The sequence below is a fragment of the Chiloscyllium punctatum genome, chromosome 39 (assembly GCF_047496795.1).
Source record: "Chiloscyllium punctatum isolate Juve2018m chromosome 39, sChiPun1.3, whole genome shotgun sequence".
NCBI classification, from domain to species: Eukaryota; Metazoa; Chordata; class Chondrichthyes; order Orectolobiformes; family Hemiscylliidae; genus Chiloscyllium; species Chiloscyllium punctatum.
Genome location: NC_092777.1, coordinates 67132750 through 67157227, shown reverse-complemented (window position 1 = coordinate 67157227; position 24478 = coordinate 67132750). Strand labels below are relative to the sequence as shown.

The following is a 24478-nucleotide window of genomic DNA, read 5'->3' as shown; positions in this document are numbered from 1 at the left end:
AGACTGGAGGCCTGTGACCAGTGGTGTGCCACAAAGATCAGTGCTGGGTCTGCTTTTTGTCATTTATCTAAATTATTTGGATGTGAACATAGGAGATATAGTTAGTAAGTTTGCAGATGACACCAAGATTGAAGGTGAGGTGGACAGCGAAGGAGGTTACCTCAGAGTACAACGGGATCTTGATCAGATGGGCCAATGTGCTGAGGAGTGGTAGATGGAGTTTAATTTAGATAAATGTGAGGGGCTGCATGTTTGAAAGGCAAATCAGGGCAAGAATTATACACTTAACGGAATGGTTCTGGGGTGTGTTGCTGAACAAAGAGACCTTGGATTCCAGGTTCATAGTGCCTTGAAAATGGAGTTTCAGGTTGATAGGATAGTGAAGAAGGTGTTTGGTATGCATTCCTTTATTTGTCAGAGTATTGAGCACAGGAGTTGGGAGGTCATGTTGCAGCTGTACAGGACATTGGTTAGGTCACTGTTGGAATATTGCATCCAATTCTGGTCTCCTTCCTATCGGAAAAATATTGTGAAACTTGAAAGGATTCAGAAAAGATTTACAAGGATGTTGCCAGGATTATGATTTGGAGGAGACGGCGTTGGACTAGGGTGGACAAAGTTAAAAATCACACAACACCAAGAGATGCTGGGCCACCTCCTCAAACAGGGGGCGTGGCCAACGTGGGCGGGCCCATTGGATGGGCGGGGCATTCTCGTGCGTGGGCGGGGTCAGTGTGTGAGGGTTTGTTGGTGAGTGATGTCTTGGGGGCAGGGTCTGTGTGTGGGCTGGGCCCGTGGGTGCGCGGAAAGTGCGTAACGTCTGGGGGCGGAACCGTGCGGGTGGGTGGAGTCAGCGTGTGGGCGGGGCTAGTGTTTTGGCGGGAAGTGAGTGCAGTGTGTGAGTCTGGCCTGTGTGCGTTATTGGCGGCGGGGGGGGGGAGGGTAACGCCAGTATCTGGGTGGGGCCTGTGTGTGCGCGTGAGCGTGGTCCTGGACTGGGGCCATCGTGTGGGCGTGACCTGTGTGCAAAGAGCGCTTTGGGGGCGGGGCCAATGTATGGGTCAGGTAGCTCTGGGGGCAGGGCCAGTGTGTGGGCGTGTCCTGTGCGGGTGGGGCTGACCGTATTCCCGGGGCGGACTATAACATAAATCCGGGAGCGGGAGTCCGATTCTCCGCTGTCAGGGTGTTGTCGTACAGGGACTCGGCTCTGAGTCTGATTCCCTCAGACAGCATGGAGTGGCTGTGTGGCAGTGAGTCCGGGAGGCCGGCCCGGCTCTGGGTAAGAGGCTCAGTCTCGATATTGTGGCGGTTACCCTGAGGGACCGGCGGGGGGGGGGGGATGGAGATGGAGGGGGTTGAGGAGTAATGAGGGCACTGGGTCATTGAAGAGTGGGGTAATGCAGTGAGGGGATTGAAGGAGTAATTGTTGGTCTGGGTGAGGGAGATGAGGAGAGTGGATGTCAATGAGAAAGTATGGGGGGGTGGGGGGGGGAATCCTGAGGGTCCTAGAGGGGCTGTAATATGATGGGGTGCAATAAGGGCTGGTGCTGTCAATGGACTGGAGGTGCAGTGAGGTTGGAGGGATAGTGAGAGGACTGAGGTGCAACAAAGAGACTGGGGTATTGGGGAGGTGGGGATAGATCAGAAAACAGTGTGGGGAGTGATGGAGTAGAGTTTGGAAGAAATGAATGGCAAATAATAAACTGTAGGGAAGACAACTTCAATGAGGTAAGAATGGATCTGGGCCATGTAGTTGGAGCTGAAGATTGCTCCTCAAGTCATTTTTCATTAAAAGGGAAAATAAACTCAACTCCTGGAATGATGAAACATGTATGAGTTAACATGAAATTGGAGGATGTTAATGACACAATGGCTACCTGGCCTATCGTGTCTGATGGCCTAAAAATGAGCCATTCTGCCATCATACTTTCTAATACTGTATTTAGTCCATAGCACTGTGGGTTATGACACTTGATAAAGTAGAGAACTAAAGTCTGACACATCGGGTAGAAAATATGTTTGAAAATCTGACTACAGAGGGATGATATAAAAAAGATAAATAAGAGCAGCAACAAAGGAGTCTCGAAAGAGGTTGATAGCTAGCATAAGGATATTCCAAAATCTTCTGCAGGTATACAAATAGCAAAAGAAAAAGTGGGGCTGATTTACTGATGGCAAAAAGGGCAATGGGCACAGCTGAAGTATTTGCATCTTGCTAAAGCTGAAGGTGCAGTGCCAGCTGGAGGGAAAAAAAGCAGAATTAATTCAATTGCTACAAGTCTTTAAAATTGATTTAAAATAGGATATTCAATAGTGTTATTGGGTAAGTTGTCTGTCCTTCCAGTTGATAAGGCATGAGGACTAGAGGAGATGCAACCAAGGATATCGAGGGAAGTGAAAGTGGAAATCACAGGAGCACTAGCAATAATTTCCTTAGATGCAGAGGTAACGGAAGAAGACTTGGGAATTGAAAACTTTATGCCCTTGTTCAAAAAAGGATGCTAGGATATTTCGAGCAAAATACAGCCTAGCCTGTTTAATTCAATGGGCTGTAACTTTCTAGAAGTAATAGGGCAATGTTTCAAATTTAGGAAAACCAACATTGAGTGCATTCAGCAAATTTGATTTTTAACTAAATCTATGGTTTTTTAAAGATTCAAGAAAGTAGATTAGGACAGTGTTGTTGATGTGGTGTACATGAGTTCTAAAAGACATTTTACATGACAGCTGAATGAGCAAAGTTAATGCTCCTGGAATAAGAGGCAGCAGCAACATGGATTTGCTGGGTGACGGGAAACCGTGAATAATGGTTAATGAATGTCCTTTGTGCTGGAGTTTATAGTGAAATTACTCAGGGTCATTGTTGGGATCCTTTCTTTTCCTGATGTACATTAACCTTGGCATACAGGCCACAGTTTGAATATTTGCATCTGATAACAAAATTTAGCAATGTTGTAAACTTGAGGCAGACAGTGCTGTTCTTTCAGCATGACACGGACCTGGTTAAATGAACAGATAGTCATAGAGATGTATAGCATGGAAACAGACCCTTCGGTCCAATTTGTCCATGTCGACTAGACATTATTTAATCTAGACCTAAATTAATCTAGTCCCATTTGCCAGCATTTGGTCTAAATCTCTCCAGACCATTCCTATTCATGTACCCATCCAGATGCCTTTTAAATGTTGTAATTGTACCAGCCTCTACCACTTCCTCTAGCAGCTCATTCCATATATGCAACACGCTCTTGGGGGGGGGGGAAGGAAAGAAACTTCACAGAAGCGCTTCACAGGAGGCTCCCAAGCACTCAGGATGTCACGTAGACAGGGGATGAAATGTCTGCAACACAAATTCCCAGCTCAGCAAACAGAACCACAACATTAGGTGTATAAGTCCTGTCCTAATTTGCCTTTCCAAAATGTAGCATCTCACATTTATCTAAATTAAACTCCATCCACCGATCCTCAGCCCATTGGCCCATCTGATCCAGATCACATTGTACTGAGGTGGCCTCCTTTGCTCTCCACTCCATCTCCAATTTTGGTGTCATCTGCAAACTTTTATACCTCCTTTGCTCAGGATTTGGCGGTGCCTGTGTTGGACTGGGGTGTACAAAGTTAAAAATCACTCCACACTAGGTTTTAGTCCAACAGGTTTAATTGGAAGCACTAGCTTTCGGAGTGCTGCTCCTTTATCAGGTAGTTGTGGAGTATAAGATCTTAAGACTGAATTTAGAACATAGAACATAGAAGAATACAGCGCAGTACAGGCCCTTCGGCCCTCGATGTTGCACCGATCCAAGCCCACCTAACCTACACTAGCCCACTATCCTCCATATACCTATCCAATGCCTGCTTAAATACCCATAAAGAGGGAGAGTCCACTACTGCTACTGGCAGGGCATTCCATGAACTTACGACTCGCTGAGTGAAGAACCTACCCCTAACATCAGTCCTATATCTACCCCCCCTTAATTTAAAGCTGTGCCCCCTTGTAATAGCTGAAAAGGTTTGCAGTGTGATGTAATTGAAAAGGACCTGGGTTGTTTAAGTCTCTCATCTGTTAGAATGACCATGTTGGTTTAAGTTCTGATATATGTAAATCCAATAACTTTGTTAAAGTTCACTTAAGAATGTAACTTTTAAAATGTAATGTCAGCCCAGATAATGCATTGAAGGTGTGAGGTGCCCTGTATGGGGCTGTCTGTGCCCCAATGTTCAGACTGATTCTAATCCAAAAAAGGATTTACAGAATCTAACACGGTTTGTGCAGTTTTTGAACAAAATTCTGCAAGTACAAATTCTGTGTGCGTGTGCGCCGGGGCTATTTGTCTTGAAGAGAAGGCTGAGTGGAGATCTGAGAGCTATCCAGAATCACAGAAGATAAGGAGACACTGTTCCCATTTGTGGAAGGATTGAAGGTGAGGGCACAGATGTAAAGGAATCTGCAAAAACTTGTTCACCCAATGGGTGGTTACAATCTGGAATGCAAAGCTGGAGAATGTGGGTGAGGCAGGTCCAGTCGGGACTTTTGAAAGAAAGCCAGACCATTATCTGAAAAGCAGCAACATGCAGGGTATGGGAAGGAGGCTAGAGAATGGCAGAAATTGAAAAGCTCATTGGAGAACTGGTGCAAATATGAGAGGCTGAATGGCCCCCTCCTACACTGTAGCCTTGCGGACAATGAACTTGAAGTGGGATGGATTGAAGCAACATTGTGGAGGGAGGGATGGAATTGGGGGACTGGGGGGTACAGTTGAGGTTGGGGGAAGGTCTCAGCTGTCAGTCCTAAATCCTACATGTTTGCTGAGCTCTACATTCTGTATGATGGGGATTCTCCCTTAAGTCAGCTTGACCTGCAACCATTGTCATTGTAAAGTAATGTATTAGACAGAGCCTTGTGAATATTTCAGTGACAGCTGGCTCAGAGGAGCTATCCATACCTGCTGTTAATATTTCACTCTCTTTCACTAGTGAGATTTACTGTACCCAGAAAAATATTTTTGATTTATATAACAGTTACCTGTGGCATGCTATTGATAATCATTGCCTTTTCAATCTGTCCTGAGACTTTTTTTTTAGTGAAAATGCTTCAGTTTTGTTTATTCAGTTTTATTGAATACAGACAAATGATTGACTGGGTTTGGTAGTGCAGTAACTTAGATTGATATTTTCTCACTTATGGCACTTAATACTGTACCCTGGTGCCCTGGATTGTAGAACTTGGGTTGTCATTGCAACACAAGAAAGCTGGAGGAAAAATGAACTGGGTAGGGCATCATCACTACACTCCCTTGTCTCTCCCTCCACCTAATTTCCCTCTAAAGATCTCTGGGTTGTGGAATGGTCTGGGACAGTGTAAGCAACACTGTAACTACCCTCTTAATGCTAACCCTGGCAGGTTATTACCAGCCTAGAGGGCAACACTGAATGTCAAGATAGGCTGTGACATTTTTCACTGGAGCACAGGAAGTTGAGGGGTGACCTTATAGGAGTTTATAAAATCATGAAGGGCATAGATAAGGGGAATAGCAAAGGTATTTTTCCTAAGGTACAGCGTTCAAAACCAGGGGGCATTTTTTAAGCTGAGGGGATTTAAAAAGAACAAGAAGGATGACATAATTACACCACAGTTAGTGTGGAATGAGCCCCCACAGGAAATGATGGGTGCATTTACAGTTGCAATGTTTTAAAGACATTTGGATAGGTACATGAGTAGAAAAGGTTTGGAGGGATATGGGGCAAACACTGGCAGATGGGGCTAGTTGGACTGAAGGGTCTGTTTCCATGCTGTATGACTGACTCCATGAAGGCATTTTCTCTGGAGGTCTGGTTTCGCAGTGTTAGCTGCTGTGAATTCTGCTGTTGCTTTACATTTCTATTACTGCAGGGGTTGGCTGCTTTCTCCTCTTGGGCATTTGAACTGTGCATCAGATATTTTATTTGCTGATTCTCACTTCGAATCTGTTGAATCATTTGGCAAATAAAACTTGTGGCCTGCAGCCAGTGTCACTGGATGAGGGACCAGACTGGATAGATCTGTCTGTGTGTAACGTTCTTTATGTTAACTTTGGCCCAGCCCCTTGTGTGAAACAAGCTATAACTGAGTGAGTGTCTGGAGATTGTTGAGAATACTGCTGTTCTCCATTCCACTCTCTTTCTCTTCCATCTTCCCCCCCCACCAACCTGCCGAGGCATGGTTTGCTAGTCCTTGCTCTTGCTGACTGCAAGCGATTCCAGGTGAGAAAACTTGCTGCTTTTCCTTGGGACGCATTGAGCATGTTTTGTAGATTTAAATATTCATACATGTCATACTCTGATTATCTGTGAAGTCGTTTGTATCTGATTTTAGTTTTTTTTTAACCTGAAAGATGGTTCATCACCTGACTGGCTACTTTTAGCTCCACCTCAATCACAATGAAGTATGATGTGGAGGTACAGGTTGGACAAAGTGTAAAAATCAGACAACACGCATGTTTATTTGAAGCAAGCTTTCAGAACACTGTTCCTTCCACAGGTAGCTGTGGAGCAGGGCTATGTGACAGAATTTATAGCAAAGACCACAGTGTCATGTAACTGAAATGATATATTGAATAAACCTGGATTGCTGTGAAGTCTTTCATCTTTTAGAATGGGTTGCAGGTTTCAATTCATTAATATGTAAATCCCAGAACTATTTTGAAGTCACATTCTTGAGATAACAAAGTTTTTCTTTTTAAGAAAAAAGCCACATCTCTGCTCAGACAATGTATTAAAGATGTGAGGTTAGAGTCTCTGTATCCCAGTCTTGAGTCAGACTGGCTCCATTTCCAAAGAGGAATTTATAAAGCTATTACATGGATTGACTACCTGCCAATTGTTTGCTTTTTGAGCAAACTAGGATGTATCTGCAAATATAATTCTGCAAATGCAAATTCACCGTATGGGATGTCTGCGCATGTCAGTCTGTCAGCATGGGAGTATGCCTGGTAAAGTGTGTGTGTGTGTGTGTAGTGGGGTCACCTGTAGTGACATGAACTCAAGATTCTTGTTGAGGCCATCCCCATGGATACCGAATGTGGCTATCAGCCTCTGCTTTGTTGCATATTCCAAAGTCCACCTTGGAGGATAGTCACCTGAAGATCTAAGGCAGAGTGTCCCTGACCACCAAGTGTTCCCTGACTGGGAGGGAATGCCCCTGCTTACTGTTGTTGTGTGGTGTCCAAAAATCCATTGTCGTGGTATCTGCCTGGTCTTGCCAGTATAACATGCCTCTGGCATCCTTGCCTGTGGTGCATGAGATTGACAAATCACATGAGTACCTGTCATGTACATGGTGGGTGGTGTGCCCAATTTTAATGGTATTATCCATGTCAAAATTGACTGCGATGTTTCCTAATTACAAAATAATATAGCTGGTGGGGAGAGTATGGTGTGTGAAGTGCTCATGAACTTTGAGGCTGTGAAGTTGGGTTTTATAATGACTGTTTAGGTTGAATGGAGATAGTGGGTGTGTACCCTGGAATTATTAGTAAGTTGTTGGGTCTCTTTTTGAAACAACATCCAGTTGTCCTTGTGTAAGGCACTATACAAAAGGAGTTTCCTTGGTAACTGGGAAAGTTAATATTTGATCTGGCCAATGTAGTATGTTAAGTGTAGATGTTGTTGTTCTAATCAGTCTGTTGCGTATAATTTGATACTGAGTCTGTTCACCTGGGGCCCCAGGCTGAGTCATGTCAGGGTGGGGGATTTAACCATTCAGTGCTCCTCTTTATTTGGCTCAGGTGTAGAACATTAGAACATGCCCTTCGGCCCACGATGTTGTGCCGACCACTAATCCTCATGTATGCACCCTCATATTTCTGTGACCATATGCATGTCCAGTAGTCTCTTAAATGTCCCCAATGACCTCTCTTCCACAACTGCTGGCAACGCATTCCATGCTCTCTCAACTGTGTAAAGAACCCACCTCTGACATCCCCTGTATACGTTACTCCAACCAGCTTAAAACTATGACCCCTCGTGTTAGTCATTTCTGCCCTGGGAAATAGTCTCTGGCTATCGACTCTATCTATGCCTCTCATTATCTTGTATACCTCAATTAGGTCCCCTCTCCTCCTCCTCCTTTTCTCCAATGAAAAAAGTCCGAGCTCAGTCAACCTGTCTTAAGATAAGCCCTCCAGTCCAGACAGCATCTTGGTAAACCTCCTCTGAACCCTCTCCAAAGCATCCACATCTTTCCTAAAATAGGGCGACCAGAACTGGACGCAGTATTCCAAGTGCGGTCTAACCAAAGTTTTATAGAGCTGCAACAAGATCTCATGACTCCTAAACTCAATCCCCCTGTTAATGAAAGCCAAAACACCATATGCTTTCTTAACAACCCTGTCCACTTGGGTGGCCATTTTAAGGGGTCTATGTACCTGCACACCAAGATCCCTCTGTTCCTCCACACTGTCTTGTGGAGTACACCGTAACTCGAGGGAGTGTTGGGAAAGGTCTTGGGTTTCACAGTAGTGAGCTTTAGCTGATTTCAGTGTTTGATATTTTGAGCATTCGGAATTGCTCATGGTTAAACACAACTTGCTCTGACATCCAGATCTGATCAGTTTGAAAACCAAAAATGTGATTATACTTTAAGATATTTCTGACATTGCAGCAAACAAGATAAAAATCAAAAATAAGATGTTTACTTAACTTTTGCAACCTGTGTAGGCCATTCTGAATGGAGTTAAAAATTACTACACCAGATTAGAGTCGAACAGGTTTATTTGGAAGTGCACACACATCCATGCACTCACCCTCTCACAGGCTTATACCCCATCATGCTCTCCCTTACTTTACAGGCTTACACACACTCCTATGCATTCTCTCCCACGTACGCACACTCCATCTCTCCTGCGTGCACACAAATAAGTTTATGGGGTGAATATATATTTGCAGAATTCTTTTTATTTTGCTCAAAAAATACATAACCTAGTCAATCCATGTAAGATGCTGTACATCCCACTTGAAAAATTGAACAAGTCTGACTCCAGATTGGGACACAGACAGACTTTAACCTCCCCTTTAATGCATTGTCTGAGCTGAGATGACGCACTTTGTTGAAAACCTGAAGTTATCTTGAGAATGTGACTTAAAAGGAATTCTGGGATTTAGATATTAACGAAACAAAACTAGCAAAACCATTCTAAAAGATGAAAGACTTAATCTAAATTCTATTTAATGTATTTCAACCGCATGACTCTTTAACCTTTTGCTATAAATCCTGTGTCTTATGGTCCTGCTCCACGACCACCTGATGAAGAAACACTCCAGAGGCTGCTTGACCTGCTGAATTTCTCCAGTACTTTTTTTTGCCACTTGTCCTGTTAAACAAGTAATAGGTGGGAGTGGGAACTGGGTGAAGACTGACAGAGAAACTTGGCAAAAGTGAGGACTGCAGATGCTAGAGATTAGACTGAAGATAGTGGTGCTGGAAAAGCACAGCAGGTCAGGTGGCATCCGAGGAGCAGGAAATATGATTTTTATTTTCAGGCAAAAGCCCTTCATCGGGAGTCGGGATAATGTGTAATAGCATCCTGAAAGTGTTTCAAATGAAACAAAATACTCAGTGCTGAGGGAGTGCTGCAATATCAGAACAGGGTCAGTGCTGAGGGAATGCCCTTTCTGAGAAGGGCTTTTGCCCCAAACGTTGATTTTCCTGCTCCTTGGATGCTGCCTGACCTGCTGTGCTTTTCCAGCACCACTCTGATCTTGACAGAGAAGCTTGCAGGCCCAGAATGTGCACAATGGCAAGTGACTGCTGAGTAGTAGCATGAGAGACACTCCTCCTGTTTCCATCTGCTCTGCAGAGCTGTCCTGCTCTGTCGAATAGCCTGTGATGAACAGAATAGCCATGGCCTTGCCTGTCTGCCTTGCTGTCAGGGAAATTCCATATATGGGTACACTGTGCAGCTGCCTTCACATCCTTAAGCTGTGACCACGCCAGGTTTTGACATTTGCTTTGTGCAGGAGCACACCCAAATGCAGTTGATTCTCTTTGAGCTCTAGATTACTCCTGATCCTGCTTTGTTATTGATTGGTACTCTGGGTGAATTGCAGCTCCATGGGGGAGGAACCTTCAGGGACAAACATGGCAACGCTGGAGAAACTTGGCTGACCTGGCAGCAAATAATGTTTCAAGTCCAGTATGACTCTTCAGAAGAGTTCTGAATAACTTACAAAGTCATAATGGACTTGGAATTTTAACTCTGTTTCCCTTTCCACACTTGCTGCCAGACCTGCTGAGTTTCTCCAGCGTTTGCTTATTTCAGACTTCCAGCATCCTCAGCACTGACCCTGTTCCAACAGTGCGGCGCTCTCTCAGCACTGAGTATTTTGTTTGTATTTGAAAAACTTTCAGGATTATGCTATTACGCGTTATCCTCTTTCAGGAAGTGCAGCAAGAGTACAATGGAGGTGAATCCTTGTTTGATCCACTGTTCCTCATGTAGATGTGACCTCCTCACTATATGACTGCCTGTTATGAGGCCACTGGGAATCTCCCATCCATTTCCAGGCTGACCGCTCTTGAGCAGGCTGATTCTTTCAGACCTTGATTCCCTTCAATTCCTGTGTTCTTTCTGACCTTTAAACAATGGTCTTTGAAAAAGTATTTATTTGTAGGAGTCCTTCCAACAAGATTTTCCTTTTTGATTCTGATGCATCTTACGATGAAGCATGATACCCAGCTTGCTTGTGGAATTCATTTGTCGACAGTAGATAGACATCTTCTGGCAGTATCAATATGACTAAGAGTGTGGTGATGGAAAAGCACAGCAGGTCAGGCAGCATTCGAGGAGCAGGAGAATCAAAGTTTCTGGCATAAGCCATTCATCAAGATGCCCATTTGACTTGATATGCCAGCTGTCAGATCATCTCATAATCCAGTCACCTAAGGATAAGTCAAATTTCTAAACTCAATATGTTTTTTTATTGAAGATTTAACATAACCAAAAGGAGTGCAGATGTAAATTCGATGGCTATCTGAAATGAATCTAAATGTTACACCTGCATCCATTAAGGATGTTTCAGCAGGAGAAATGCAGTACAAACTGAACTAACCTAGAACAGAGTACAGCACAATATAGGCACTCGGCTGGCAATATGCCGACCTTTTATCCTACACTCCGATCAGACTAACCATGTGCCTATCCAAGAGTTGATTTAATGTCCCTAATGTCTCTGACTCTACTACCACCGCTGGCAGTGCATTCCACGCACCCACCATTCCGTGGAAAGGACCTCCCTCTGACATCTCCCCTAAACCTTCCTCCAATCACCTTAAAATCATTCAAAGTTTGTGAGAAGATTTGTAGCTCAAGTGCTTGTTATGGTTCTGTTCGGCGAGCTGGGAATTTGTGTTGCGGACGTTTCGTCCCCTGTCCAGGTGACATCCTCAGTGCTTGGGAGCCTCCTGTGAAGCGCTTCTGTGATCTTTCCTCCGGCATTTGTAGTGGTTTGAATCTGCCGCTTCTGGTTGTCAGTTCCAGCTGTCCGTTGCAGTGGTCGGTATATTGGGTCCAGGTCGATGTGCTTATTGATTGAATCTGTGGATGAGTGCCATGCCTCTATCAATAAGCACAATCAATAAGCACATCGACCTGGACCCAATATACCGACCACTGCAACGGACAGCTGGAACTGACAACCAGAAGCGGCAAATTCAAACCACTACAAATGCCGGAGGAAAGATCACAGAAGCATTTCACAGGAGGCTCCCAAGCACTGAGGATGTCACCTAGACAGGGGACAAAACGTCTGCAACACAAATTCCCAGCTCGGCGAACAGAACCATAACATCTTAAAATTGTCTCCTTGTGATGGCCATTTCCGCCCTGTGGAAAATGTCTCTAGCTATCTGTTCTATCTGTGCCTCTCATCTTGTATATCACTATCAAGTCATCTTTCATCCTCCTTCGCTCCAATGAGAGAAACCCTGGTTCCCTTGTCCTTTTTTTAAGACATTCTCTACAGTCCAGTCCAGTCAGCATCCTGCTAAATCTTCATTGCACCCTCAAACTTCTACATCTTTCCTATAATGAGGCAATGAGATCAGAACTGAAACAACATTCTGAATGTGGTCTAACCAGGGCTCTATAGAGCTGCAGCATAACCTCTCAGCTCTTAAACTCAATCCCCTTGCTAATGAAAGCCAACACACCATACACCTTCTTGACAACCCTATCAACTTGTATGGTAACTCTGAGGGATCTATGGACATGGACTCCAAGATCCCTCTGTTCCTCCAGACCGCCAAGAATCCTGCCTTTAACTCTGTACCTTGCATTCAAATTCAACCTTCTAAAGTGAATCACTTCACACTTTTTTCCAGGTTGAGTTCCATCTGCCACTTATCAGCCCAGTTCTGCATCCTTGGAGAATTTCTTCCAGGACTTATGCCCAAAACGTTGATTCTCCTCCTCTGCTGCCTGGCCTGCTGTGCTTTTCCACATTCTCGATTCAGTTCTGTGTCCTGTCAATGTCCCATTGCAACTGACAACAGCTCTCCTCACTATCTATCACTCCATCAACCTTCTTGTCATTGGCAAACTTATTAACCCACCCTTCCACTTGCTCATTCAGGTCATTTATAAAAATCACAAAGCAGAGATCCCAGAGCTGATCCCTGCAGAACCCCTCTGGTCACCGAGCTGAATGTTTTCCATCTTTAACTACTCTGTCTTTGGGCTAGCTAATTCTGTATCCAGAAGCCAGGTTTCCCTGTATCCCATGCCTCCTTCATTTCAGAATAAGCCTACCATGGGAACCTTTTCAAATGCCTTGCTACAATCCTTGTACACAACATCCACTGTTCTATCTTCATCAATGTGTTTTCTCACATCCTCAATTCAATAAGGTTTGTAAGGCATGACCTGCTGCCCTCAAAGCCATGCTGACTATTCCAAACCATGGTCGTCATCAATCCTATCTCCGTTCTCTCCAGTACTTTGCCCACTACAGACATGAGACTGGCTGATCTTTAATTCCCAGGATTGTCCCTATTCCCTTTCTTGAACAAGGGAATGACAGTAGCCACCCTCCAATCATCTAGCACTCCTCCAGTGGACAGTGAGGATGCAAAGATCATTGCCAAAGGCGCAGCATTCTTTTCCCTTGCTTCCTGTAGTAACCTAGGGTCTATCCACATGAATTTCAAAATTTCAGCAAATCCTCCTTCATAACATCCACTTGTTTGAGCATATTTGTCTGTTTCATGGTATCCTCTGAAACATCAAGGTCCCTCTCAGTAGTGAATACTGAAGCAAAGTATTTAAGGACCTCCCCTACCACCTCCGATTGCAGCCATGTTCCCTCCACTCTCCCTTATTGGCCCTACACTCACTCTGGCCATCTCTTACTCACAAGTGTAGAATACCTTTGGGTTTTCCTTAATCCTACCTGCTGAAGGTTTATCAAGCTCCCTCTAGCTCTCCTGAATCCATTCTTCAGTTCCTTCCTGGCTACATTGTAACACTGTAGAGCCCCTGTCTGATCCTTGTATCCTGTGCCTTAAGTAATCTTCCTGCTTCCTCTTGACTAGATGTTCCACATCCCTTGTTACCCAAGGTTACCCTACTATCCCCTTCCTTGCCTCAGTGGGACAAACCTGTCCAGCACAATCAGCAAGTGCTTCCTAAACAACCTCCACATTTCTGTCATGCAAATCCCTGAGAATATCTGTTCCCAATTTAGGTGCCATAGTTTCTGCCGAAGAGTATTGTAATTCCCCATACCCCAATTAATTACGTTCCCAACTGCCTGCTCCTCTCCCTCTCCATTACTGTAGTAAAGGTCAGGGAGTTGTGATCGCTATCACTGAAATGCTCTCCCACCAAGAGATCTGATCCATGGCACGGTCTGTTGCCAAGCGCCAACCCCAATATGAGGAAGTAATCTTACTGAATTATCTGATGCTGTGAACATTTTTTAAAAGTAAAATACATTGGTCTGGGCAGGAGATACATGTGCAATTGTGTGTATGTTCATGGCCTGACATCAGAGTTGATGGACTAGTGTGCTATGAAGGTCACAGCTTTAACAGTCATTAACCATCCTTTCATTATAGCTAAAGGAAAGGAAATAACTCTGAGTTAGAAGTCAGTTCTTTAGAAACCATTGTTGAAAGAAGCCAGGACAAAAGAATTTCTATCAACCTGCCAAGCCATGAATCTCAAAATTGACTTGACTCTTCTACTCCAATGTCAGCACTTAGTAACATTCCACGTAATGCCCATATATTCCACAGTTTATTGTTTACAAATTACTCTGACTGCTCTTCTACTGAACTTTCTCTTTGGGAGTTGCATGCAAGTTAGAAATGAGAGGAATGTGTTGCATAGTTTTCTCAAATCTAGTAACCAATAAACTTCCTCCAGCTCTATCTCTGTGGCTTTGTAAATTCGCCAGTTTCAAATGTATATCTGCTCAAAGTTTGGTAGAAGATTTGTAGCTCGGGTGCTCATTGTTGTGGTTCTGTTCGCCGAGCTGGGAATTTGTCTTGCAAACGTTTCGTCCCCTGTCTAGGTGACATCCTCAGTGCTTGGGAGTCTCCTGTGAAGCGCTTCTGTGCTGTTTCCTCCGGCATTTATAGTGGCCTGTCTCTGCCCCTTCCGGTTGTCAGTTCGAGCTGTCCACTGCAGTGGCCGGTATATTGGGTCCAGGTCGATGTGTTTGTTGATAGTGGACAGCTTGAACTGACAACCGGAAGTGGCAGAGACAGGCCACTATAAATGCCGGAGGAAACAGCACAGAAGCGCTTCACAGGAGGCTCCCAAGCACTGAGGATGTCACCTAGACAGGGGACGAAACGTTTGCAAGACAAATTCCCAGCTCGGCGAACAGTATATCTGCTCATTTTTTTTTTTGAAACCTCCCACAAAATCTGCCTCCACCACTATCCCAGGCAGCATGTTCTAAATCCTAATAACTGAGTAAAATTTCTTCTCCTCCTCCCTCCTTTCGCTCTTGCTGACAATCTTAAAATTGACCCCCTAGTTACTGACAAGGGAACAAGACCGAAGTCTCATGACACCAGGTTATATTCTAACAGATTTGTTTGAAATCACAGGCTTTGAGTGTTATTCCTTCAGGTGAAGGCAAGACTTCATCTGACTAAGTAGCAGTGCTCTGAAAGCTTGTGATTTCAAATAATCCTGTTTTACTATAACCTGGTATCATGTGGCTTCTGACTTTGTTCACCCCACTCCAACATGGACATCTCCAAAATATCCTTCCTATCAAAGTTGTTTATCATTTTGAACACCTCCGTAAAATCACTTGTATTCTTGGAGCAGAGAAGATAAGACCAATTTCTCTAATCTTTCCTTGTATCTAAAAATCCCTTAATCTTGCAATCATTCTAGTAAATCTCCTTTTGTACTCTTCCACAGGGCTGTACCATCCTTTTGTTTTAAAGCAGATGCACCATCCCTTTCTTGCATTGATTCTCTTTTGAAAGCTAATCTTGAATTTGCTTCCGTCGTCCTTTTGATCAATGCATATCAAATTTCAGTCTACTGTTTCCACATACTGCAGATTATTCTCTTGTCAGTTATCTTCAATCTGTATCTCCTTGTTTCTGACCCTTACCCCATCGGAAACAGTTTTTCCTTATTTACTGTAAATAATTCATGATCTTGAGTAACTCCATCAAATTGCCTCTTCTCTTTCTCTGTATAGAGGAGAATAAACCCTATTTTTCTAGTCTTCTAAATAACTAATGTCTTTTGCCTCAGTAACATTCTGGTAAATCTGCTCCACACCTTCTCCTAGGCCTTGATATCTTTCTGAAAGTGTGGAGCCCAGAATTTAACAGGACCTTGGCTCCAGCTTAAGAGATTTATGAAGATTTAGCATAACATCTTCTTTGTATTTATTCCTTTTATTAAAGCCTAGGTCCTTTATGCTTATTAGTAGCCTCTTCTGCTTTCCTAGCTACTTTTAAGATTTGTACAGATACACCCTTAAGTCTGTCTGTCTGTGTTGACATACATGTGCTTAAGATTGACATTCAATCGTGGACATCGCAGGCTGTCAGGGATGCCAGAGTTCAAAATACCAGAGTAAATCTCCTTTTGCCTGGCTCAAGGAAGGCACTCTGAAGGAATTGATGGCAAGGGAAACATTTTCAAGATTCTCTGAAAGGCTTCCCTCAAGAAATTCAAATAGATGTCAACATACAGGACACCGTGATTTAGAAGAGACAGACTTGGAGGAAACCACTGTATGAAGGGACTCCATTCTTTGAAATCACTTCAGCTGGGGGAAGTACAGAAAAGGAAACTAAGGAATGCCAACAATCTAGAGGTCAAGGACCAATTCCTTCTCCCAGAACCATCTGCCACATGTTATCAGATAGGTCTCTAGAATCGGTTTAATCAGTCATACAAGGGCCTAAGGAACAAGAGGTGGTGGTCGTGCAATGAAATCACTAGGCTATTAGTCCAGAGACCCAGGTAATGTTCTGAGGACCCAGGTTCAAACCCCACTGGAAAATGGAATTTAAATTCAATAAAAATTTGGAATGAATAGTCTAATGATGACTCTGAATTTATTCTGATGAAGGGCTTTTGTCCGAAATGTCCTTTTTTTTTTTTCCCCTGCTCCTCTGTTGCCTGACCTGTTGTTTTTCTAGCACCACTCTCTCGACTATGAATCTATTGTCAATTGTTGGGAAAAACCCATCTGGTTCACTAATTTCCTTCCTTAAAGGAAACCTGTCATCCTTACCAAGTTTGGCCCAAATGTGACTCCAAACCCACTAGCAATATGGTTGACTCTCAACTACCCCCAAGCCATTTAGGATGGGCAGTAAATGCTAGCCCAGCCCGTGATGCCCTCATCTTGGGAATGAATTTTTTCTTTTTAAAAATTAGTGACCTGTAATTTTCTAGGTGGGCAGTCAGACTCGCTCGTGAGTAATTCCCAATTACAACATGCACTTTAACACTACCTTTTTTATATTGCCTGTCCTTGTTCTTTCTAACAAACTGTGTCACTCCACCAAGTTTTTAGCTGAGTACTTGAAATGCCAAGGCAAAGTGCTGAAAAATGGTATTAAAATAAATAGATGATTGACCAGCACAGACCAGATCGGCCAAAGGATCTTTTTAATGTACTGGAAATATTTGAATTTCACCTACTCTTAAAAGTGCTATTTTCCCCATATCTGTTACCTTTTCTAATTTTTGTTATCTATAAACTTTTTTTGTGGTGATGCCATGTATACTGATATTCTGGTCATTACTAGTATAAACCAAAAGAACGGATGTCCCAATGCCAACCCCCTCTGGAATCCCTTTGCATGTTATCTCCCAGTGTGAAAAACATTCCTTTTTACCTTTCCGTACTGTGCCTTTGTATCTATGCAGTATGGTTCCTATAATCCTGTGAATGTCAATTTTTAAGTCTTTTTGAGGTGTTATCAACTTCACTGCTCTTTATTTCAGCAAAAACTCCACTTAAATTAAAAAGGAAAATCATGTTAAAATTAATTAAATTTTACTTTCATTTACTAGCACATACCTTTTTTCAAATGGCAATTGGTTTTGTCCCAGATTGTCTCTGATATGGCTGACCGACCTATAGTTACTGGGTTTATCTTTTTTCTCAAAAAATCTCTGAATAAACAATGCGCTGAAGTGGATCTGGCCAGTTGCTGGGCAACTACAGTTTCCAGGAGTTGAGCCAAGGGATGTTTATAAGATAGCTGCCTTCCATTGGAATCATAACTACTGTTGATTTAGAATTGGCCAGAAATTGGGTATGGGGCTCTTAGATAAAAGAATTGTGACCTAAAAAGGAAAAAGATTGTTTGTATTAAAGTCAAAAGTTTTTAATTTTAAATGTCCAATTGTAGGAAATGTTTGGTTTGTTTTTTTTTAAAAGGATGTTTTAGTTTTGCCTTTTTGACATTAATCTTTGAGTCCAAGGTTGTGACTCCACTCCACACGTCAAATATCAAAAACAATGATCATAGAATCTCTGAGCGTGGAGTGTTTCACTCATCGTATGGAGATTTTCTTCTAGTCTTTACTCAGCGAGTCGTGAGTTCATGGAATGCCCTGCCAGTAGCAGTGGTGGACTCTTCCCTCTTTATGGGCATTTAAACGGGCATTGGATAGGCATATGGAGGATAGTGGGCTTGGATCGGCGCAACATCGAGGGTCAAAGGGCGTGTACTGCGCTGTATTGTTCTATTCTATTCTAAGAGCAATTCACAATTCCTGTCATACGTTTTCTACAGTTGGGTACTTTTTTAAAGTATTTCTCCAATTGTCTATTGAATGTGCTTGCACCACCCTTTTTTTCAGGCAACTTTCCCAGTCATAATCCTGTGAGAAGATGATATTTACTGATGTCAAGTCCTGGTTCTTTTGCCAATCTCTTTAGTTTGGTCATCTGGTTGATGTTTTTTTTAACTTTATTTGCTTTATCAAAACCTGTCATGATTTTCAACAGCTATCTCAAGTTTCCCATTCTGCTGCAAGCCCCTCCTGCCTCTGCACATGACTGGAATCTCTCTCGCTTTGTTTCATTATATTAAAACACTGGTCCTAATATCAACCACTGAATGAACAATGCTGGAGACTTTTTTTTTTCCCCTGGCCCTCCACACTCCTCTGACAAACAAGCTTTTCTTCAACTTTGTTGCAGCCTTGACTAATTTCCTACCCATGTTTTTACTGACTCTTTAACCTCCAGTTTTTGTTACAAGGTCTATTTCATGGCATTTTGCCAAATGCTTTAAGAATGTTGATTACACTGGTGCAGTGTTGACATGAATGGGATAGTAATCTAGCTGCCTGGGCTAATCCTGTTGAAACAGGAGTTCATAATCCCACTGTGAAAACTGGTGGTACTCGAAAGAATAAAATCTGGAAGTGATAGTTAGTTGGCTAGTCACTGTTACTGAGATGATCATCAACTGTAAAAACCCACATGGTTCTCTGTCCTTTTTTTTAAAAAGAGGAAGGAAGTCAGCAATGTTGACCTGATCTGCCCTTCATGATGCCAGACCCACCGCAGTGTGGTTGATTCACAGATATCTTGTGATATGGCCCAGAAAGTCACTCAGTTCAAGGATAGTTAGGGACTGGCAAAAATGTAGGCCTTGCCTACAATGCCCATATCTTAAAGAACTAAAAGCCGCTTTGAGGAAACTGAATGTACTATCACCAAGTTTGTAAATGACATATAGGTAGAAAGATGAGGATTGGTGTCTGCAAGTGGATAGGTTACATGGGCAGAGACCTGGCAGATGGAATATACTGAGGTTATGCACTTTAGCAGGGAAGATAGAGGAGCTGAATATTTAAATGGAGAAAGGCTGCAGACAGATATCGACCAGAGGAAATCTGGAGTGTTTGTCAATCAATCACAAAAAGCTACCATTCAAGTTCAGTGGGTTATAGGGAAGGCAAATGGAATGTTGGCCTCCAATTCAAAGGCAATGCAGTATAAAAATAGCAAAATTTCCCTCATTAGACAAGGCACTGTCAGACTACAGCTGAAATATTGTGAACAGTTAGGGGCTCCTCTGTCTAAAGAAAGATGGACTGGCATTTGGAAGGTTCACCAAGCTCAATCCCTGGAATAGATGGACTTGAGGAGAGGCTGAGTAGCTAGACTTGTAGTCATTAGAACTTCAAAGATTGAGAGGTCTATGACAAGATACAGGATTCTGACATGGCCTGACTGGCTAGCTGAGGAAAGGTTGTTTTCTCCCTTGGGAGAATCTAGAGCCAGTGGTCCTAATCTCTGAATAAGGAGTCTCTCATTTAGGACAGGTGAAAATTAATTTCTTCTGAGGGTTGTATGGCTGTGCCATTAAATGTATTCAAGGCTGAAGTAAGTTAATTGGGGAGGGAATCCAGGGTAATGGGGGAAATGGATCTCAGGATTATCTCATCAGCCATGATCACACTGGCAGCATACAAAATGGGCTGGATGATCTACTTCTACCTCTGCTTCTATGTCATAGAGTCAGAGAGATATTCAGCATGGAAACAGACCCTTTGGTCCAACCTGTCCATGCCGACCAGATGTCCCAACCCAATCTAGTCCCACCTGCCAGCACCTGGCCCATATCCCTCCAAACCCTTCCTATTCATATACCCAACCAAATGCCTCTTAAATATTGCAATTGTACCAGCCTCTACCACATCCTCTGGCAGCTCATTCCATACATGTACCACCCTCTGTGAAAACACTTGCCCCTTAGGTCTCTTTTATATCTTTTCCCCTCTCACCCTAAACCTATGCCCTCTAGTTCTGGACACCCCAACCTGAGGGAAAAGATTTTGTCTATTTATCCTATCCATGCCCCTCATAATTTTGTAAACCTCTATAAGGTCACCCCTCAGCCTCCGGCACTCCAGGGAAAATAGCCCCAGCCTGTTCAGCCTCTCCCCATAGCTCAAACCTTCCAACCCTGGCAACATCCTTGTAAATCTTTTCTGATCCCTTTCAAGTTTCACGTCTTTCCGATAGGAAGGAGACCAGAATTGCACACAATATTCCAACAGTGGTCTAACCAGTGTCCTGTACAGGCTTATGGTCTAACTGCGTTTCACTCCTCAAACTTTCATTACTTCATCAAAGAACTCAAATTCATCAATAAATATGAAAATAGCAGGTCAGGCGGCATATGTGAGAGAGAGTTCAAGAGTGGACTTTTCCCCACCCTGCTTTGGCATAATTAATGACCAAAAAGGTGGTAAATCTAAAGAGGATGAAAAGAATAGAATCTTGGCATCAAACTCCGCATTACCTAACCATGTGGAAAATTGCTCAAGAGTGTCATCTACACAAAAAGCAAGACAAATCACACCCAGCCAGTTACCACTCCATCAGTTACTATTGATCATCAGTAAAGTGATGGAAGCTCTCTTAAAAGTGCTATCAAGCAGCACCTGCTCAGTGATGCCCAGTTTGGGTTGCACCAGGGCCATTCAGCTCCTGACCACCTTATACATAATGGCCTGTCTGGCCCCTCCAACCTGCTCCACCACGCAATAAGATCATGGCTGATCTTATCATTGGCTCAGCTCCATTTACTCGCCCTCTCATCGTATTCTTTTATTGTTCCAAAAAAAAATCTATCTTAGCTTTAAAAACATTTACTGAAATAGCATTAACTACTTCTTCACTGGACAAGGATTCCATAGATTTACAACCAGCTGGGTGACAAAATGTCTTCTCCATTCGTTCCTAAATCTGCTCCCTCTAATCTTGAGGTTATCCCCTCTTGTCCTAGCTTTTCCTACCAGTGGAAACATCCTCTCTACTTCGATCTTATCTATTCCCTTCATAATTTGATATGTTTCTAAAAGATTCCCCCCCCCCCCCCCCCCCATTCTTCTAAATTCCAATGAATCTAATCCTGGTCTACTCCGTCTCTCCTTGTAAATCACCCCCCCTCAACTCTGGAATCCACATAGTGAACCTTCTCTGCACCCCCTCCAGTGCCATTTTATCCTTTTTCTCTATTAAGGAGACCAAAACTGCATGTGGTATTCCAGGTGTGGCCTCCCCAGCACCTTGTACAGCTGTAACATAACCTCCCTGTTCATAAACTCAATCCCTTTAGCAGTGAAGGACAGAATTCCATTTGCTGCCTTAATTACTTGTTGCACCTGCAGACTGACCTTCTGTGATTCATGCACAAGGACACCCAGGTCCCTCTACTGCAGCATGCTGCAACTTTTTTACCATTCAAGTCATAAAGTCATCAAGGTGTACAACACAAACAGACCCTTCAGTCCAACCCGTCCATGCTGACCAGATATCTCAACCTAATCTAGCCCTACCTGCCAGGACCTAGCCCATATTCATCCAGCTCTCTCTCTCTCTCTCTCTCTCTCTCTCTCTCTCTCTCTCTCTCTCTCTCTCTCTCTCTCTCAGCTCGTTCCATACACATAACACCCTCACACAGGTTTCTTTTATATCTTCTCCCCCAAAGCCATGCCCTCCAGTTCTGGACTCCCCCACCCCAGGGAAAAACCTTGTTTATTTATCCTCTCCATACTACTCAGAATTTGTAAACCTGTCTACGGTCACCCCTCAGCCTTTGCACTCCAGGGAAAACCTAGCCTATTCAATTTCTCCCTTCAGCTCAAAACTTCCAACCCTGGCAACATACTTTGAAAATCTTTTCTGAACCCTTTCAAGTTTGACAACATCCTTCACGCTATATTCCAACAGTGGCCTAACCAATGCCCTGTACAGCTATAACATGACCTCCCAACTCCTGTACTCAATTCTCTGACCAATAAAGGAAGGCATACCAAACATCACCTTCACTATCCTATCTACCTGCGCCTCTACTTTCAAGGAGCTATGAACCTGCACTCCAAGGTCTCTGATTAGCACCACCCCGTAGGACCTTACAATTGAAGTGTACACGTCCTGTTAAGGTTTGCTTTCCTAAAATGCAGTACTTTGCATTTATCTACCTTAAACTTCCTTGTTTATTGCTGGCCCAATGTAATGTTGTTATTTGGTGGCCTAAAAACTATGCATATCTGTGACTTTGTCCTCTTAGAATTTCTAGTTTCCACTCAAATGGATTCTACCTCATTCTCTAGAGAACATATATCCTCCTTCAGCACTGCCCTGATGTCATCCTTGAATATCAGATCAACATCACCTATCTTAAATTCCTGTCTGTCCTTCCGAATAGCGTGGTACACCTGGATATTTCACTCCCACTCGTGACCACCCTGGAACAATGTCTCTGTAGTGGTTACCAAGTTGTATTTATTCGCGATGTGTGCTGTTAACTCATTGACCTTTGTTACAAATGCTCCAGGCATTCAAGTAAAGTGCCTTTATGCTAGCTTTCTTAACCTTCTGATTTCTAACCTGTCATGTTTCCTGAGTTATCCTTCCTTTTTGCTTCTTTCATAGTGTGCCTTGAACTTAAACCCTCCTGTGCATTTGCTAACCTGCTGCTTATCTTTTTATTGATCATCATACTCCCTGTTTTCCCTTTTCCCTTTGTCATGACTCAATTGTTTTGGCCACTGCCCAAATATCTTCCCAGCAGCCCCCTGGTCCTTGCTGTTGCCTCTCCGTGCTGCTGAAAAGTGAAGGCCTTGGTTCAAACGCAGACAAGAGCTGGATTCCAGAAGTGAGGGGAGATGGCCCTTCACATGAAGGCTGCCTTTGACAGAGTGTGGCTTCAAGGAGCCCTCACAAAACTGGAATCACTGGGTATCAGGGGCAAACTCTCTCTGGTTGGAGTCTTACCTGACACATAAGAAGATGGTCATGGTTGTTGGAGGTCAGTTATCTCCACTCCAGGACATCTCTGCAGGAGTTCATCAAGGTAGTGTCCTCAGCTCCACAATCTTTAGCTGATTCATCAATGACCTTTCCTCCATCATAAGGTCAGAAGTGGGGATATTCGTTGATTGCACAATGTTCAGCACAGTTTGTGACTCTGCAGATACTGAAGCAGTCGGTGTCCAAATGCAGCAAGATCTGGACAATATCCTGGCTGGCACTGGCAGGTGGTAAATATTCATGCTACACAAATACTAGGCTTTGACTATCCCCAATAAGAGACCTTCTAACCTCCATCCCTTGACATTCAGTAGTGTTACCATCATTGAATCCCCCTCTGTCAACATCCTAGGGGTTTTCGTTGATTGAAACTCAACTGGGCTCACCACAAATGCAGTAATTCCAAGAGCAGTTCAGAAGCTTGGAATACTGCGATGAGTAACTCACCTGATTCCTGAAAGTCTGGCCACCATCCACAAGGCACAAGTCAGGAGTGTGTTGGAATACTTCCCATTGCATAGACCATAGAACAGTGCAACATAGTACAGGCCCTTTGGCCCATGGTGTTGTGCTGAGCATTTATCTTCATCTAAGATCAACCTAACCTACACACCCCCCAATTTACTGCTGTCCATGTCCTTGTCCAGCAGTCACTTTAATGTCCTTAATGTATCTGACACTACTACTGCTGGCAGTGTATTCCATGCATCCATCACTGAGTAAAGAACCGACCTTTGACATCTCCCTTCAATTACCTTTAAAATGATGACCCCTCATGACAGCCATTTCTGCCCTGGGGAACAGTCTCTGGTTATCAAATCTATCTATGCCTCTCATTACTCTGTACACTTCAATGAAATCACCTCTCATCCTTCTCACTCGTGTGAATAACCTAAGCTCACTCAACTTCTCTTCGTAAGACAAGCCCTCCAATCCAGACAGCATCTTGGTAAATCTCCTGTGCATCCTCTCTAAAGCCTCTTCCTCTAATGGACACAATATTCTAAATGTGATCTAACCAGGGTTTTTAGAGCTGCAGCAAAACCTCGTGGCTCTGAACTTAATCCCCCTGTAATGAAAGCCAAAACACCATCTACTGCCTTAACAACCTGCAATTTGGGTGGCGACTTTAAAGGATCTATGTACATGGACCCCAAGATCCCACTGT

General features: G+C 43.4%; 1 protein-coding gene across 4 annotated transcripts in view; it reads left to right on the top strand.

Annotated features, from left to right (window-relative positions):
* Positions 1-1096: 1096 nt before the first annotated feature.
* Positions 1097-24478, top strand: part of abcc3 (ATP-binding cassette, sub-family C (CFTR/MRP), member 3) — a 137525-nt gene continuing 114143 nt past the window's right edge. Inside the window, exon 1 of one of the 4 annotated variants that reach the window (XM_072558990.1) lies at positions 1097-1279. In XM_072558990.1, coding sequence (XP_072415091.1) covers positions 1232-1279 — 48 coding nt within the window. In that variant the 5' untranslated portion in view covers positions 1097-1231. The remainder of the gene's footprint in view (positions 1280-24478) is intronic. The other 3 variants (XM_072558992.1, XM_072558991.1, XM_072558993.1) reach the window with 3 other exon arrangements.